Below are 15943 nucleotides of genomic sequence, written 5' to 3' on the forward strand. Positions count from 1 at the left end.
TGGAATGGAGGACTATCAGCGTTGTAGGTGGCTCACTTTGGGAGTGTTCAGAAGCGTGTTTACTTCTTATTGCTTGGTGGGCAGTACCTGACACCATTGGTCTGGGGCATGTCTTGGTTCTTGTACTGCCTTCCATGAGGTGGTGGCTCATGCGAATGTAAATGAGTGCCCCAATTCAACTAATTGGTTGCCATGGCACATTGCATATCGGTATATTTATTCAGCAATTGCACATAAACAAGCACAAATATTAAATTCATGAAAGAAGAAAAAACACTCCAGTGATTAAAGATAACCTAAACCAGTAATGCCATAAAGTTTTACAGATTCTTCAATTCAGTCAAAAAGGTGACAGGGCTGTTCAGAAAGCATTATTGTTATATTGTTTATTATTTCTTACGTTTTTATTGAAATAAAGATACCAATATATATTTTATTACAATAAAGTGAATCACATAGGATGGTATTTTCATCGCAAAGAAAATGCGATATTTTTATTTTAAAAAACATACAGTTGAAAAGAATTTAAGCAATTTTTGGAAACTGCAGCCATCTTTTCACAATATACCTCGTACAATTAATGATCTAGAAAATCATAATCCATAACAACCCTAGACATAAGCCCTTCATAATAAGCCGATTCATATTTAACTTCATAGAATACAAATTTATAGTATAAATATTAAAACCGACTTGTAAGACTGTAAGACTTGTGGTATGGTATTTGATATAATTTGTATTAAAAAAGAAAATGAGTAGAATTACACCTCGGTGAATACAATTTGGACAAGCGAATACCTATACTATTGGTTGTGAACAGGCGCCGGTTGGTGACAGCACTCAACACGGGGACCCTTGGGCTGAAGAAGTATATTGTGTGCACATCCTGTTCACAATTCAATTTCCCCACATTTACATTTGCTATTAAAAAATAATCTATACACTTGTTGATGGTAAAGCGGAAATTAAGCAGGAGCTATTCAACAAATGTACATCAATAAATATATGAATATATATGAAAATTATTAATGCATAATGTACATCAATAATATATGACAATTATTAATGCATAATGCAACATAATATAAAACCTATGGTTTATGCATGCAAATGACAAAATACACATAATTATGATGTCCACACAATAGACAAGACGTGTATAACAATTGCATATAGTAATGTGTGTATATAGCCCAAAATAACCCTCATTTTATAATATTGTAAAGCTATATATACAACATGAATTACTTTTTAATAAATGGAAAGTGCCCTTTAAATGGATGGAGGGTGCCTTCAACTAGAATTTTTATTTTTATTGATTATTGGTAACCCAAATTCATTCTCTCATTTTCAATATTATTGCACATAACTCTCCAAGGCATGATATCAATTTGGCCCAATTGTCATGCATGTCTGTTATGTTTAATTCAATTTTAATTAATAATACTTGCCTTACGTTTACATTTATCTAGTATAATGCATTACTGTAAATAAAATTATTTGAAATAATCTATATACTTTACAGTTTACCTTTTTGTTTATTAATTTATTTACACATATTTAGCAACATGTACAAATGTAAAATAGTGTACAATTTAAACATGTTTAAGCCTTTGTGTAATCATGCTAAGAAGTATATGTGCACAACTTCAGCTGTGTTTGGTGCCATACTGCAGGAGTCTTTCTTTACTCTAGCATTTAAATACATTATACACACATTACAAAATTTAAAATACCCCACAGAAATAAATAAGCAGTCACTGAATACTATGTTAACCAATTTATAGTGTATCCAGTAACAGAGAATATTATGCTTTATATATCACAGAACTGCAACAACATCATTCATCAAACCATTTGGAAGACATATTTAAAGACTAGCATTCTGTTGGCCTCACTACAAGTCGTCACACGCTTTGTTGGGTCTAGCCAACCAAAATTACTCCCACTCAGTTGTTCCAGGTGGTTTAGCAGTCAAATCATATAAAACACGTGAAATACCAGGGATTGTCTTGACTTTCTTAGCAATCTCACTCAATACCTGATAGGTAGTTAAAAAAAGATACTTTACTTTTACATAATTTATTCACACACAACAAGCCAGTGTTAAAGTGCATACACGTTAAGTACCAGTTGTGCTTATTCAACAGCAGCAATATTGGACTTTAGCACTTAATAATTCCCCACATGGAAACAACTCATTTCATCCTTACATTACATGAGAGCGAATGGTATACTATAATATGCAAATGTGATGTGAAATTGAATCAGAAGAAAACAGAATTCAATGGATTTTTGTGTGTGTTTACCATACAAATTCATCTTGTATGTTACGATTATTTAATATTGATGAGTATGCTGATGTCATCTATGAATTTCTTCTTCCTAGCTGAAAAACTGTATTACAGAAAAGAAATGATGAAGAAACCACAAATGTTTTTCTGCATTAAAAAAAAAAAATATCAATGAATCATTTGTAAGATTACTTACCTCTTCTGGTAACTGTTTGCCTGGTATAGCAGGTACCCCTGTCATAAAATCGTTAGTAATGAAGGTTCTAATGACAATACTGCGTTGACATGATGGCTTGCGTAACACAGGATCACGATCAAAGTGCACCGGAATTAAAATGACTGGCATTTGACTAATTTTGTTGTAGAAGCCTGGTATAAAATAATTTATTTTAAATACTTATATTTTCAGGGTTTGTACACTTTTCCAGAGTCAAAAATATAAATTTCCAAAACTAATTGCACACAAGTTAACAATAAAAACGTCAACATTTGGCAGACATCAACATTTAAAAACATTTCTTTTACATTTTATTTAGATTTTACATTTTTGTTATCTATGAAATCAAAGTCATTTTCCAGGACCTTCAGGGGCCTTAAAAACACTGAATTTAATTTCTATACATTTCTATAACTTTCCAAAACCGCATGACCACTGCTTAATTATGAATAATTGTTACTTTCAGCAAGCGCAAATCAACAAAATGATATCATAAAGTATAAGTCAACATAGTGGACGTGAAAATCTCTATTATTTCATGAAAAACCCCTAGTAAATCTGTCTTTGGTTTAGGCTACATACCACTCTCCTTGAGTATAAGCTGTGCATAGTGATCAGCTTGTCTTAAAGTTCCAAGAACATTTGGCGTTAGAAACGTAGGCGTTATGTCTTGTATTGCTTCATTTACTGGCTTTCCAAATATAAAAACAACTCTACAAAACAAACAAATTATGTAGACAAGTATAATGTGTAATATTAGCTTATTACTGTATTATGTGGTAGTATATAATTAAATCAACAGTATCTTCACATCATTCACACATGGTAGGCTAGGCCAGGTTTTAGCATTCTTGTCGTAGATACAAATATTAGGCTAGACATTTAGCATAGTTGGTGCCAGGGTAACAAGGTCTAATCACCAGTCTCAGTAGATTCAATAAAAACAAGCTATCATGTTTAAATGAATTTGTTTACATCTGTACACAAAGACATTAGAATGCCAGTCAACAAATTATTGCTGCTGCTGACATACTTGCTACTAGGGGTCAAATTTAAATCTATGACAGAAAGTTAGTGCCCGGTAGGGTTTCTATGACATAAAATGTTACTAAGTACATGTTATTAACATGCTACAATGTTAATTTTAATATAATTTATTTTTTCTACCAGTGAATGAAAATCATTTGAATATAACACGTCATACATTTCAGTGAATTGATTCCATTGAAATAGATTCAACAACCTTGTTCTTCTAGTGTGAGTTAGTGTAAGGAAATAAACTATCCAAATAACATTAAATGTTATGTTGATAAGAATATATTTCATAAAGCCATGTCCACACTGCTGCAGGTTGTGTTTTAGGTTATCTTAATAGGCATATTGCCAATAGTAAATTTATTAGAGGACAGATATACACACATCTTGTTGAAAATGCAGTTATACTAGCAGTTAAAGCCTTGTTGATTTTCCAATAAAATTTTATATCTTAATTAAATTCCCTTCAAGGTCTATCTATCATGATTGTTGTACTTTTTTTCCCATGACTTATATATTTGTGTGTTGAGTATTTTTATATGCATTTTTTTGTCATTCATACACAATTCAGCCTTGTGCTGCCATTTATGTTTTTTTTTATTAAAAAATAAATACTCTTTATATACTACAACGCCTACCTGTTTATATTATGACAAATCTTGGGGATCATCTTTGCTAGCTGTATAAGATTTTCCCAATCAGGTGACCCATCACATGATAACCCTGCTACATAACTATAAGTTCTTCCATCACCCTGAAAGATGAATTTAACAAAACTATAATTTTGTTTATTTGGTCAATCTTTAGGTTAACAAATGTATGATGCATCTGTTTTTGTATCGTATTAGTAATATTACGAACCCTCCCTAATAACTATATATAATTCAGGTATATGATCTTAATTTCATTAAGTTGGTTTTTGTTAGAGCTCCAACATTCTCATGAGACCAATGTTGCCCAAGGTCTACAAGAATTGTGAAGGATATGTTTTATCAAGGCAACAGGATGCTGAGCTCCATAGATCAAAGGGTGGCTGCGACACGAATCAGTTCTACGCCCCTAAACTTTTCAATTGGCTTTCTCAAATGTTTAGTTAACCAACATCGCAGAGAATATGTACATAGTACAGTACTGTTTGTCACAGCCGGACATAAGATCAACGGACTGTTCCGACTTAGCAATGTCAAGCTCAGCTTCCTGTTGTTAGATTGCCTTGGTTTTATGTACTAAAATAGGGGTAAAAATGAATGAGAATGAATTAGATGGAAATCAACATACCTGAACTCCAACACTTTTAATAGGCATTAATACTGATGACATGGAATCATGATTGGTAATAGAAGCTAACATGGCTTGCTCCTCAAGACTTAAACTGGCTTGTACTCGACCTATTAACGCATGTGGCTACAAACAATACAATTTGCATATACAAATTAAATAATAATTTTGAAACACATCTGATTTATTTAGATATATATAAATTAAGAAAATATGTATTTGAATCTTTACCTTTGTATTAGTTTCTATATTATATCAAATTTTTATTTCAGCTCCTTGTTGCCATGTTATATATTTCTTAATAATATAATGTATTGAGGACATACAGACATACAAGTCAATTCATATTTATTACATCCGCCAAGGAGGTATATGTAATTGGTCGTGTGTCTGTTTGTTAGCAGGATTACTCAAAAAGTTATTGCAAGATCATTACCAAAATGAAAAAAAAAACAGATAGATATGTGGTCAAGGACCAATTTTGGAGGCAATCCGGACCACAGTCCCAATTCTAGACAACTTTTTAGCATTATTTTCCGACCTGCTAGTGTTAAAAGATAGGACAGAATTTTCAAAAGCTGGTGAGCAGTCTTAAAGTATTAAATAAGTAAACTGAAATTGCATTTTCTCGAGAACTACTTGCCCAAAAAACTTCATTTTTGTACAAGAGGCAAGAGTTATAATTTGTGATTTGTCATTTTAAAAACATAATTTGATTTAATATACAGGTTTTTTTATACGAGTAGTTTAAAAACCTATTTTTTTTTCAAATTCACCCATTTGTTTTGGCATTGCTGTTCTATTGTTAGTCAACTGAAACTATTGATAGTTGAAAGGCTGGTTACATAACCTTTACACCAAACTCAGCCTAAATCACACACAGCAAAAAGATGTATTTATATTTTATTAATTTTACAGTAGACGAAGGTATTCAATCTCGCAGTGGCTTTCTAGTTTCACCAGTGGAGTAGATATAGTTAAATAGTTGATCATGAATGTTTGCTTATACTGTACAATAAATACCCAACATGTAAAAAAATGATACGATACTGCATAATTTTACAAATTACCTTTTGCATAGTGTTGGAATAATCAGCTATAATCTTGAGTATAACACTAGTTTCAGCAAAATCTTTACACATATAAGGTTCATCTGCGCATAATATACGAATTGCGAGTCCTGGTCCTAAACATAATATTGTGTACAAATATATTACTATCACAATATTTCAGTTTATTAAAATAAGGTAATTTGTTATTGTCATTCTATATATTCATACGTTATTCCATTCACACTGTAGTAATTCATTAATGTGACTATTTATTATTTCATTATACTGGGTGACCTCTTCAGTCAAAGACTGGTCTCCCAGAAGCCCAGTTATGATGATTGGCTGTGTGTGATGATTGGCTGTGTGTGATGATTGGCTGTGTGTGATGATTGGCTGTGTGTGATGATTGGCTGTGTGTGATGATTGGCTGTGTGTGATGATTGGCTGTGTGTGATGATTGGCTGTGTGTGATGATTGGCTGTGTGTGACAATGGCAGTGTGTACACTAGTACTCTGGGGTAACCCCTTGATCATCTTGAAAGATGTAGTAGGTTCTTTAAAGTGCACATGACCTGCGTTTTTTTCCGAGAAGACTCGTTTCTTGCTTGTCTTCTTTCTGTGTTCCCTGTCCTTTGTCTTTTTCTTCTTGTTTCGTCTTGGGTGTTGCGTCCCTTTTGCTGTTGGTCTTCCCTTGTTTTTGTCCTGCTTTTTTTCTTATTATTTTGATTTTCCGATGTTTCGTCTTTTTTTAAATTTTTTTGTTGTTGTCTCCGGACTGTCTTAGCTTGTATTTTTATATTTGGTTTGATTTTGTTATATTTAAGTTTGTGATTTTATATTTATATGAGCAAAAAATAAAAACAAACAAACAAATCTACTACCAGAACCATAGGCGAGTGAGCCTCAAACCCTTGCCGATGTTATGGTTAGGGATCACTATAATAGTGACGATGATATAGTAAAATACTGGAGTTTTTTCAGTTAATCAATTGTTAAGATTTTCAACTACAGTATGACATATCAATATTATGTAATTACAGACATTGCCTGTTCATTTATTATAAAATATTATCAAGGAGGCATCACATTTTATAATACACTTCTGAAAACGCAGGTATTACCTAATAATACATTTTAATGTTCCACTATAAAAGACTCAGCAAATTTGAGTTTGGTGATAATTGGAAAATTGAATATATTTTGAGAAAACACAACCTATTACTAACCTGGAAATGGATGCCTTTGAACGAGTTCTGTTGGTAAACCAAGTTCTCTTCCAAGAACACGAACTTCATCTTTATGAAATTCTTTTAATGGTTCAACAACCTTTCCTTCATTTCTTAGATGTCTGACTAAATCTGTGTCATTGTGATGAGTTTTGATAGCATCGGCACAACCACTGACTAACGATGACGCACTTTCTATCAAGTCTGGTCTAAGAGTACCTACAAAATAAAATTCATTTTATGACATTTTTCAGCCGTTCTATTACGATGACTTTACTTATCACTTTTTACTACATACTATATTTTTGTCATTTTCTACTATATTTAATTTTTGTATTCTACTTTTATTCTATCTATTGTAACAGACTGTGTATCCTGGACATTTGATTGGTTGATTTACGCATCACATTCCTTGCATTATTTGGACCCACCTTGTAATTAGATGGACTGCACATTCAGATTTATGTTAAATTGTTGAGATACAAGTCTGATAACTGATGACAGTGCAACAAACTGAAATTCCCTCATGTGTTATATTCAGTGTGAAAATCAATGAAAAGAAATGGCTATTTTAAGACTAAAATAACTACTTATTTGTAAAACAAAATGAGTATACTATACTACTATATATTTTTATAATACTTGTATTATGAAATTAGTTACCTTGTGCTAATAATGTATCTTCTGGCTTTAAATTTAACTCATTACAAATCTCTTCAGCTGTACTCATGAACGTATCGCCAATTATTTTTCTTTTTTCTTCTGGTTCGTATGTGGTATTTAGTGAGCTTGTGGTTCTCCTTGCTGATTTATTGTTTTTATTAACTGCTATCGTGGTAGTGGCATTGTAAAACGTCATTGCTGCATTCACAACTACAATAAAATAGGTTTTTTTATCACCATATATCAATAATTAAAACATTTTTTTCTAAACAGGACCAAAGGTCAAACATCAAACTGTATTTTACATAAACAAATTGGACTTTTAAAATGCAAATTTTGTACAAATTTAACCAGGTGTGTGATGTCCAAGAGGGAACCAGAGAAACTTCTGAGAGAATAAAATTAATTTAAAATTATTAAAAATAGCTAATAACCTTTAACCTTAAGACCAATCTTTTCAAGTGACTCTAACACATTTGAACTTTCTTGTTTTCTCATGAAGCCATTGTCAATATGGACAGCAAATACTTGCTCTTCATCTAGTGCCTATAAATATAAAGACAATTTTCAAGGTGAAATAGAAAATGCAAAAGTTTGTAAAAAATGAAATATGATAAACATGGAATGATACTTCTAATGAGAAATGTACGTTTCGCTTTTATTTTGCTCTGTATGCATGCGAGACACATTAGCAAGCAAATGATCTCCAGTAATAGAGTTTTGGGTTGGGTATCAACAGCCTGGATGTAGAAACACTTTTGATATGCAAGGAAACCTCTGATAACTTACTTTATACAGCAATGCAGCACAAACAGTTGAGTCTACACCACCACTTACAAGCACCTAAAAGACAAAATGTAACAAGATAAAATTACTAAGAATAGAATTATTATAAATTATTTAACATGCCAAGATGATAACATTTGTAACATCAATAATTGTAGTTTTGTATATGATCATAGTAAAAGCTAAGCATTTATAAACATTAAACAAAAACCAAAAACACTTAATATTAAATTAATATTAGAAAATCAGGTCACTGGTTGATTTTTTATCTTAGCAAAAAAAATTATGATGTAAATGGCAAAATGTAAGAATTTTTATCTGGGGATGGTTTTAACTTTGCATGCTTAAATGGTTGTGAGCTAGACCTCTAAGTGGAAAGGATAATGTCCTATGTAAAATAAATAAATCCCAGTGTATTATGTATGTATGTAATATGTGTTGAAAAAACATACATAAGTACAGTATATGCCGTCGCTTATTTTCAGGGCTATAGCTTTGGTACATTATTGTCATTTGATGTTTCAAATTAGTATAGTAGGTGAGTTGATACTTACTAATACTTTTTTTTCACCCACTATGTCCTTGATCTCCTTCAGACATCCAGCCTGTCTGCCCTCTATTGTATATGACCCAGTGCAATTGGCAACATCATACAGAAATCGATGCAACATTTGGCGACCATTGTCTGACAGATCTACCTCAGGATGGAACTGCACTCCATATAGTTTTTCCTTTTCATTAGCAATGCCTAAGAAAATAATAATAATGGTAGTCTTATATAGCACCTAATAAAATGTTTCTAGGCACTACACACAAAAATGATCCATAAAATATCCTAATGTAACCAAAAAAGCAGTAAACATGAAAACAGAATTCACACGAGCTTGAGTGAGAAAGAATATCTGTCTATCCTATCACAATAAGAAGTAAAAAGATGTTGCCTTTTTAATAGCTTGTGGCAGACCATTCCAAAGATGAGCAGAAGAAAAGATAAATGATCTGTTGCCATGGAAAACAGTGGCCGGTTTTAAAACATTAAGTTTATTTTTATAAAAAAAAAACAGATTTTGTAGAATTTCTGTAGAAACAATTTTATTCAATGTGATTACTAACTGAATGACTAACCTGCCACAATATTGCCTGACCTTGCACACTCTTCAAAGTTCTTTGCAATTTCACCAATACTGTCACCATGCGTTAAAAGAACCATTTGTTCAACATCCAGACCTTTAAAAATCTTTATCTTGTTATTTATTGTTATCTTATACTGGCCATCTTCTCTTGTTTCTTTCTTGTGAATTGTACCACCAAATTCCTTGTTCATCATCTGCAAAAAATAATTATTAGTATTATAGTTTTTCTGTGCTAGTAATGGGATGTTAACATGGTATGACGATGATACCAATTTGTACTGGGAAGGTTTTAAAGTACATTTGAAAAACGTGGGTGGGGAAAGATGCTGGGGATGTGGGGTAAGATAAATGAGGCATCAAAATGACGGAACTGTACCGGAAAGGTTCAGAATCACTAAACCTGGCTCACGTTGCAAGACCTATTAGTTGTTCCTTTTCAAACAACTGTTTTATCCACAGATTACCCCTTCATATAATAAGTTAGTAAACCACAATGCATCAATAGATATTATATAAAACTTTTTTTAAAGCAGTCATTCAATTATTAATTATTTTTGTTAATATGTATGTATTAAATGTTAATATTGTAATACTTTATCTTTTATGTTTGTAACTGTTATTGCTTTAATGTACTGTACCAATCATTTTTACTGTAACTAAGTGAATTTTAAAATGCTACTGTTTAAAACATCCTGTAATTGGCCAATGGATGTATAATTGAAATAAAATAAAATATTGAAGGTACTTTCTGAAATAAAGTTGATTAAATCAAATTACTTATATTATTGAGAGATGATCTTGATATTGTGTGGCAATAGACTTACCTGCATACCATAGCATATACCAAGTACAGGCAGACCAGAGGTAAAAATAGCAGGGTCATACAATGCAGGCTCATCATCATTTACACTACCAGGACCTCCAGAAATTATAATTGCTCTACAAAGTAATACAAGTTTAAATACCAAGTTTAATGGAGAAGCATTCTATATACTTAAGTTTAGATTTTTCTTTTTCTGTTTATAAGTTTATTAATATGGATATTTCCGAAATAAAAAGAAATTGAATTGAAATAATAAAGAAATCAAATACTTTACTTCTTCCAATTATGCCAGCAATATTGTACTTTTATTGTAGAGGCAAGGTTAAAATAAATTTTTCAGCCCAGTGAATATCAGAAGAAATAAGGTCAGCAGAAAATGCTGGCATTCAGTTCGTCGAGGTTGGCAGGAAAAATTGACAGCAAAATATTTTTTTTATTTGCAAAAATTGCTAGCATACACATCTTTATTTATTACAAAGCAAGCAATTTAATCATGCTAAAAATATAGAGATTTGGTAAGTAAGTACTGTATACAGAAAGTAGGTATTATTTCATGAAATTGAGCAGTGGGCTAAGTAATTCAGGCCATTTTATTTGTTTTTTTGGGGTATTCAGGCCTTGTCGATGAGCAAAATACATTGTGAAAATAATATTTTAACTGCAATTAAATACTTCTGAAATATCGGTTGTCTCATATACAATAAAAAGTGCATTCAATGGTAAAGAATCTAGTGGCATCATCTCTTTGTGTTACATTCAAAAGCAAGTGTTGTTTAGACTTACTTGTAGCCTTTTTCCTTAATAATGAACGCCGGTGTCTCCAATGGCATTATATCCGTATCTACGCAAAGCTCACGAACCTTTCTATCAATCACCTGAAAAAAAATGTAATACAATGCTGTACAAAAAAAAGTCAAAATTACTATTTCACTTACCATTGAGATTACATACCATTTCATACTGTGCTCCAGAAGTCACAATTACTATTTCACTTATTACCATTGAGATTACATACCATTTCATACTGTGCTCCAGAAGTCACAATTACTATTTCACTTACCATTGAGATAACTTACCATTTCACACTGTGCTCCAGAAGTCACAATTACTATTTCACTTTACCATTGAGATTACATACCATTTCATACTGTGCTCCAGAAGTCAAAATTAATATTTTCACTTACATTATTCAAAAATTGTGGGTACTTTATCAGGTATTTCATAACTGTAAAAACCTTTCCTCAACCCCCTAACCCCTATGCAAACCTCCTCCAAACCACTTGGGAGCCTTTCTTTAGGTTTTCAGTTTACACTGTTATGTTAAATCTGTCAAAAGCCAAGCATTTTTTAGTAATTTTGTTTTCATACATTGTTCAGCATCATCCTACTTTACCTTTCCATACTGTGCTCCAGCGTCCAGAATTACTATTTTTTCTGAAGTGTTTGAAGTTGCAATTTCCTTAGTTTCTTCTTGCACTTGTGCAGACCCTTCACTTCCATTATGATTTGTGGCACCATTCATCCTGATAATAATATATAAATCAAACTCTTTAAATATTGTATATTATTTAGAATCTTATATATATAACTCATTGTGCAGAAAACCAAATTACACTACATGATTAAAGCTCTTTCACACCTACAGTACTGCCATGACCTGAATGAAAGTGCATTAGCGCATTTCCTATAAGAGAACTTTTTAATGTTGATGTATTAGATATGCTTACAACTATGCCTAGTTATGAGCCACCTACAATACTGCCTAGTAATAGCGTAGAAAGAAAGTCTCTAACATGGCGGTATGATAGAGGGGCTAAACTACCTCTAGTTAGCTTTCTTGGTTTAGGCAGCCCTTAGTGGTAAGTAGGCCTACTTACTTCTTTTCTTAATCTCATGATTACGTTTTGATACAACATCACTTTTTTCAAGTTACATTTTAAATTAGGCCTGCCTAGCCTAAAGAGTAGGCCTATTAACAATCGGGCCAATATAATTAAATGATCGGCCCATTATAAAAATAAAGGAAAGACGATCGGTACACGAAAACGAATGGATTTATAATTGTTCACCATAAAATAAATTAAGGGTGTTCTTTCCACGAGTTTGTGATACAAATGTAATAAACTATGTACATACAAATAATGTTAGTGAGTTTTTTTTTAATCGTGCATGTATGTAGAGCTACAGCGCATACAGCATGTAGAATCTTCTTTGAGACACTCTCTATTCATGGGACACTTTTCCACGAAACAAAAGTGGATATATTAAGGGGATGGGGACACCATTGAGTGTGCCAAATGGTTGATTCCCCTATTAAGAGGACATTATTGTTTTTCTATACCAAACACAATAAAAAAAACCAAAGAATTATTGGGACACCCTCAATTCAAGGGAGACTTTACCACGAAACAAAAGAGGATAAAGGGGATGGGGACACCTTTGAGTGTGCCAAATGGTTGATTACCCCTATTAAGGGGACATTACTAAATATTGTCATTGTTAATACAAAAAATGCATAGGGGCCTACCGTAATAATAATGATACTTTCTCTGCCATGACAGTTAAATTCATTGTTTAAAAGGGACTCTAATTTCAATTTCTTAATTTTTTGATTCCAGATCAATTATTCAATTGTGCATTTCGATACTCATTTATTTGTTTTCAGAGAACTCAATTATAAACTATAATAAATGGAACGGATTTACAAATGATACACTTGGCTATCGTATCGGGCCCAATGTTAAGACTATCGGGCCCAACTTTGTGTACGATTGGGCACATAAAAAAATGGGCCCGATCGTCTGTTCACCGTACTACTACTAGGTAAATAAGGCTAATAGGCCGAATCCACTTATGCTTATTATAAAATGCATATCAAAGCCGATAAATTTAAGTGTGCCGAATCGTCTCAAGGTCCAATCGTCCCGCTACTACGTACCAGTAGGCCCTTACTAGCCTCCCCCCTACTAGTAGAGGTCACAGTGCATTTCGGCCGCCAATCATTTCGGCCGCCGGTTATGGAACGACCAAATTCATGAAACTCCAAAAAGGACAAAATATGGCATGATCATTTCGGCCGCCAAGTATGGCGCGCCAAATTGAAATAGCCAGAAATAACTGTACAGTATTACAGTGAAAAAAATAACTTTACCAAGTCTATGGAACGCCACAGAGAACTACGGTCATTTAAACCAGAGATCAGTTGTGCAATGTAAATACATTTTTTTTGCCATAGATTTTAAGTTATATTATTTTACCGTCTGAATATTTTGGTCCAAATGAATATTGATTAAATGTTTATTTTTTTTTTATTTTACAGGTCCCGAAGATGCGTGTGCTTTGTAAAAATGTGTTTCTTTATGAATACAATAAATGTAAAACATACGAATAAAAGTGTTTTTGACTGGCACATAAAACAACTTCAGCATCACCTCCTTCTTATTAAAAAAATGATAGCTTTGCGATAAGGGAAGTTTCATTTATAATTTCCAAACAAAATGCCATAGGTTGCGTTTTACAAGGCTCATTAAACAATGATCTTTGAGGGGATTTATTATTGTCGGACGCATTTCGTCATAAAATATATAAATATATTAAAAAAACAAAGGTAGGCTAAAAATCCGACGCTAAGCAGTTACTATGCGCCAAACAAGTAGGTGTTCCTTTTTTTTTATAATGTTTTTTTGCTTTTTGCACACTTCATATTAAATTTCAATAAACATGCAATGACGCGCGATGCATTGTTTATTTGTTTGTCCAAATATCCAAGTAAGAGGGTTCGATCAAATACGCGGATATTCTTTTTTTTTGTCATTTAAATAAATAATTATCAGATAAATGCGATAATTTTTAACCTTTGACGTGAAGGACAAATTGTTGCAATGTGATTGGGCATCTGGTTGTTTGGTAATGACTGATTATGCGCACTTTTATTGGTTGAAAAATTTACCGATATTTTGTTTTGGTTGCTGAAACGGCCGTATTGAGCTGTACGCGTGCCATGCACGCGCTGCCGCTAAAACTACAAAATCTGGGATTCCCCCTTTTATGTAAATGATGACGTTTTATCTATATAAAATAAAAGCTATATATTTTTAAGTAAAACTGGTGTAGGGCTACGTATCAGTCAGCAAATGAGATTGTTTTTAATGTATCGAAAAGCGGGCAATCCTGCCATAAATATCGCTGCTGTTTTCTGGAATTGAAGACCGCTGAATCGGCTTAATACCACAGTATTAGTAAAATATTAACATTTTAACACACATGGCGTGTCATAGATATTCAAGAATAATTACAATTCTGGCGGCCGAAATGAACAATACATATTTTGTCCTTTTTGGCGTTTCATGAATTTGGCAATTCCATAACCGGCGGCCGAAATGACTGGCGGCCGAAATGATCAGACACCCTAGTAGAATGGGGGATTATTAGCCTATCTCCTACTTTAGTCTACTGCACTTACTGCTCTAGCCCTAGCTAGCTAGGCTAATTCCTAGGCTAGGGCTAGGCCTAGTAACAGTAGGTCATAAAGCCTACTACTAGCGGAGGATCTCACTACTAGCTACCAAGCCCTGGCCAAGCTAGGCCTAGCCTAGGCTAGGCTACTACCTCTAGCTAGGCCTAACTAGGGGACTAATAATATAGATTAGCCTCCAAGTCTATAGCTAATGTTTAACAACATTATACACAATTATACCTACTTGTACAGTTAAAAGATTAGTTTAGTTTTATTGAAAATAGAAGTTTCAAATACCTCTCGATTCAATTTGTTTAACACGCGCGAAACTCAGGCGGGATGATAAAAAAATAAAGCTGGAATTGAAAAGAAGAAGACCCAGCTAATAAATGACCTCAAAATAAAAGGTCAACTCGTAGAAAGGATCGTCGTCGTGTTGTTGCCGCACCGCGGCTTTAACCAGCTATATTCCCAGAGGACTACACTACTCATTCAGAAGCTATATCAAGCGGAAGCTATAGTTCTAGAGGCGGACAGTTTTGTCATGTTCAAATTATAAACCCCAAGGCACGTCTGGGAGAAGAGAGTCTATGAAAACATTTGCTGATAATACAGTATTATTGAGATGCATGTAGACAGTAATCTGTAAAAATCTTTAAAAATGGTTAAATCATGACTTTGTTCTTGCTGTCATAATAATAATAATTCACTGTGATATCAGTCAAATCAAAACTTTATTTTGGCTATCAACCTATCGGCCGGTATTTACAATGACTCCCATTTGATTGTCGATCTAGGCTGATACAGTATTATAATAATTGAATAATCATTGAATTATGATCAAAACCGTCCATAGTAAAGTAAACCGATGAAGGCAGTTCTTGAACATCACTTCTTTACCAGAAACATCGATTAGAAACGGTGCAACAATGACATCAACAAACAAGAAGTCTCTGAAATAAGCCCAACAATTATGACAA

The 15943-nt window shown here is 32.9% G+C and overlaps 1 protein-coding gene across 2 annotated transcripts; it reads right to left on the minus strand.

Annotated features, from left to right (window-relative positions):
• Window positions 1–396: 396 nt before the first annotated feature.
• Window positions 397–15300, minus strand: LOC144858624 (GMP synthase [glutamine-hydrolyzing]-like). 2 transcript variants are annotated; one of them, XM_078714711.1, is made up of 16 exons: window positions 15261–15293; window positions 11901–12030; window positions 11291–11382; window positions 10509–10623; window positions 9677–9878; window positions 9106–9299; window positions 8555–8608; window positions 8200–8311; window positions 7766–7975; window positions 7103–7321; window positions 5895–6010; window positions 4825–4950; window positions 4185–4300; window positions 3094–3224; window positions 2491–2663; window positions 397–2041 (listed from the first exon to the last, which is right to left on the minus strand). In XM_078714711.1, the coding sequence occupies exons 2-16, from the start codon at window positions 12027–12029 to the stop codon at window positions 1940–1942; spliced, it is 2091 nt and encodes a 696-aa protein (XP_078570837.1). In that variant the 5' UTR covers window position 12030; window positions 15261–15293; the 3' UTR covers window positions 397–1939. The 2 variants fall into 2 exon arrangements, with proteins under 2 accessions (XP_078570837.1, XP_078570836.1); XM_078714710.1 differs by having other exon boundaries at window positions 398–2041; window positions 15208–15300.
• Window positions 15301–15943: the final 643 nt, after the last annotated feature.

Source organism: Antedon bifida, chromosome 2, assembly GCF_963402885.1.
Source record: "Antedon bifida chromosome 2, ecAntBifi1.1, whole genome shotgun sequence".
In the NCBI taxonomy this organism is placed as follows: Eukaryota; Metazoa; Echinodermata; class Crinoidea; order Comatulida; family Antedonidae; genus Antedon; species Antedon bifida.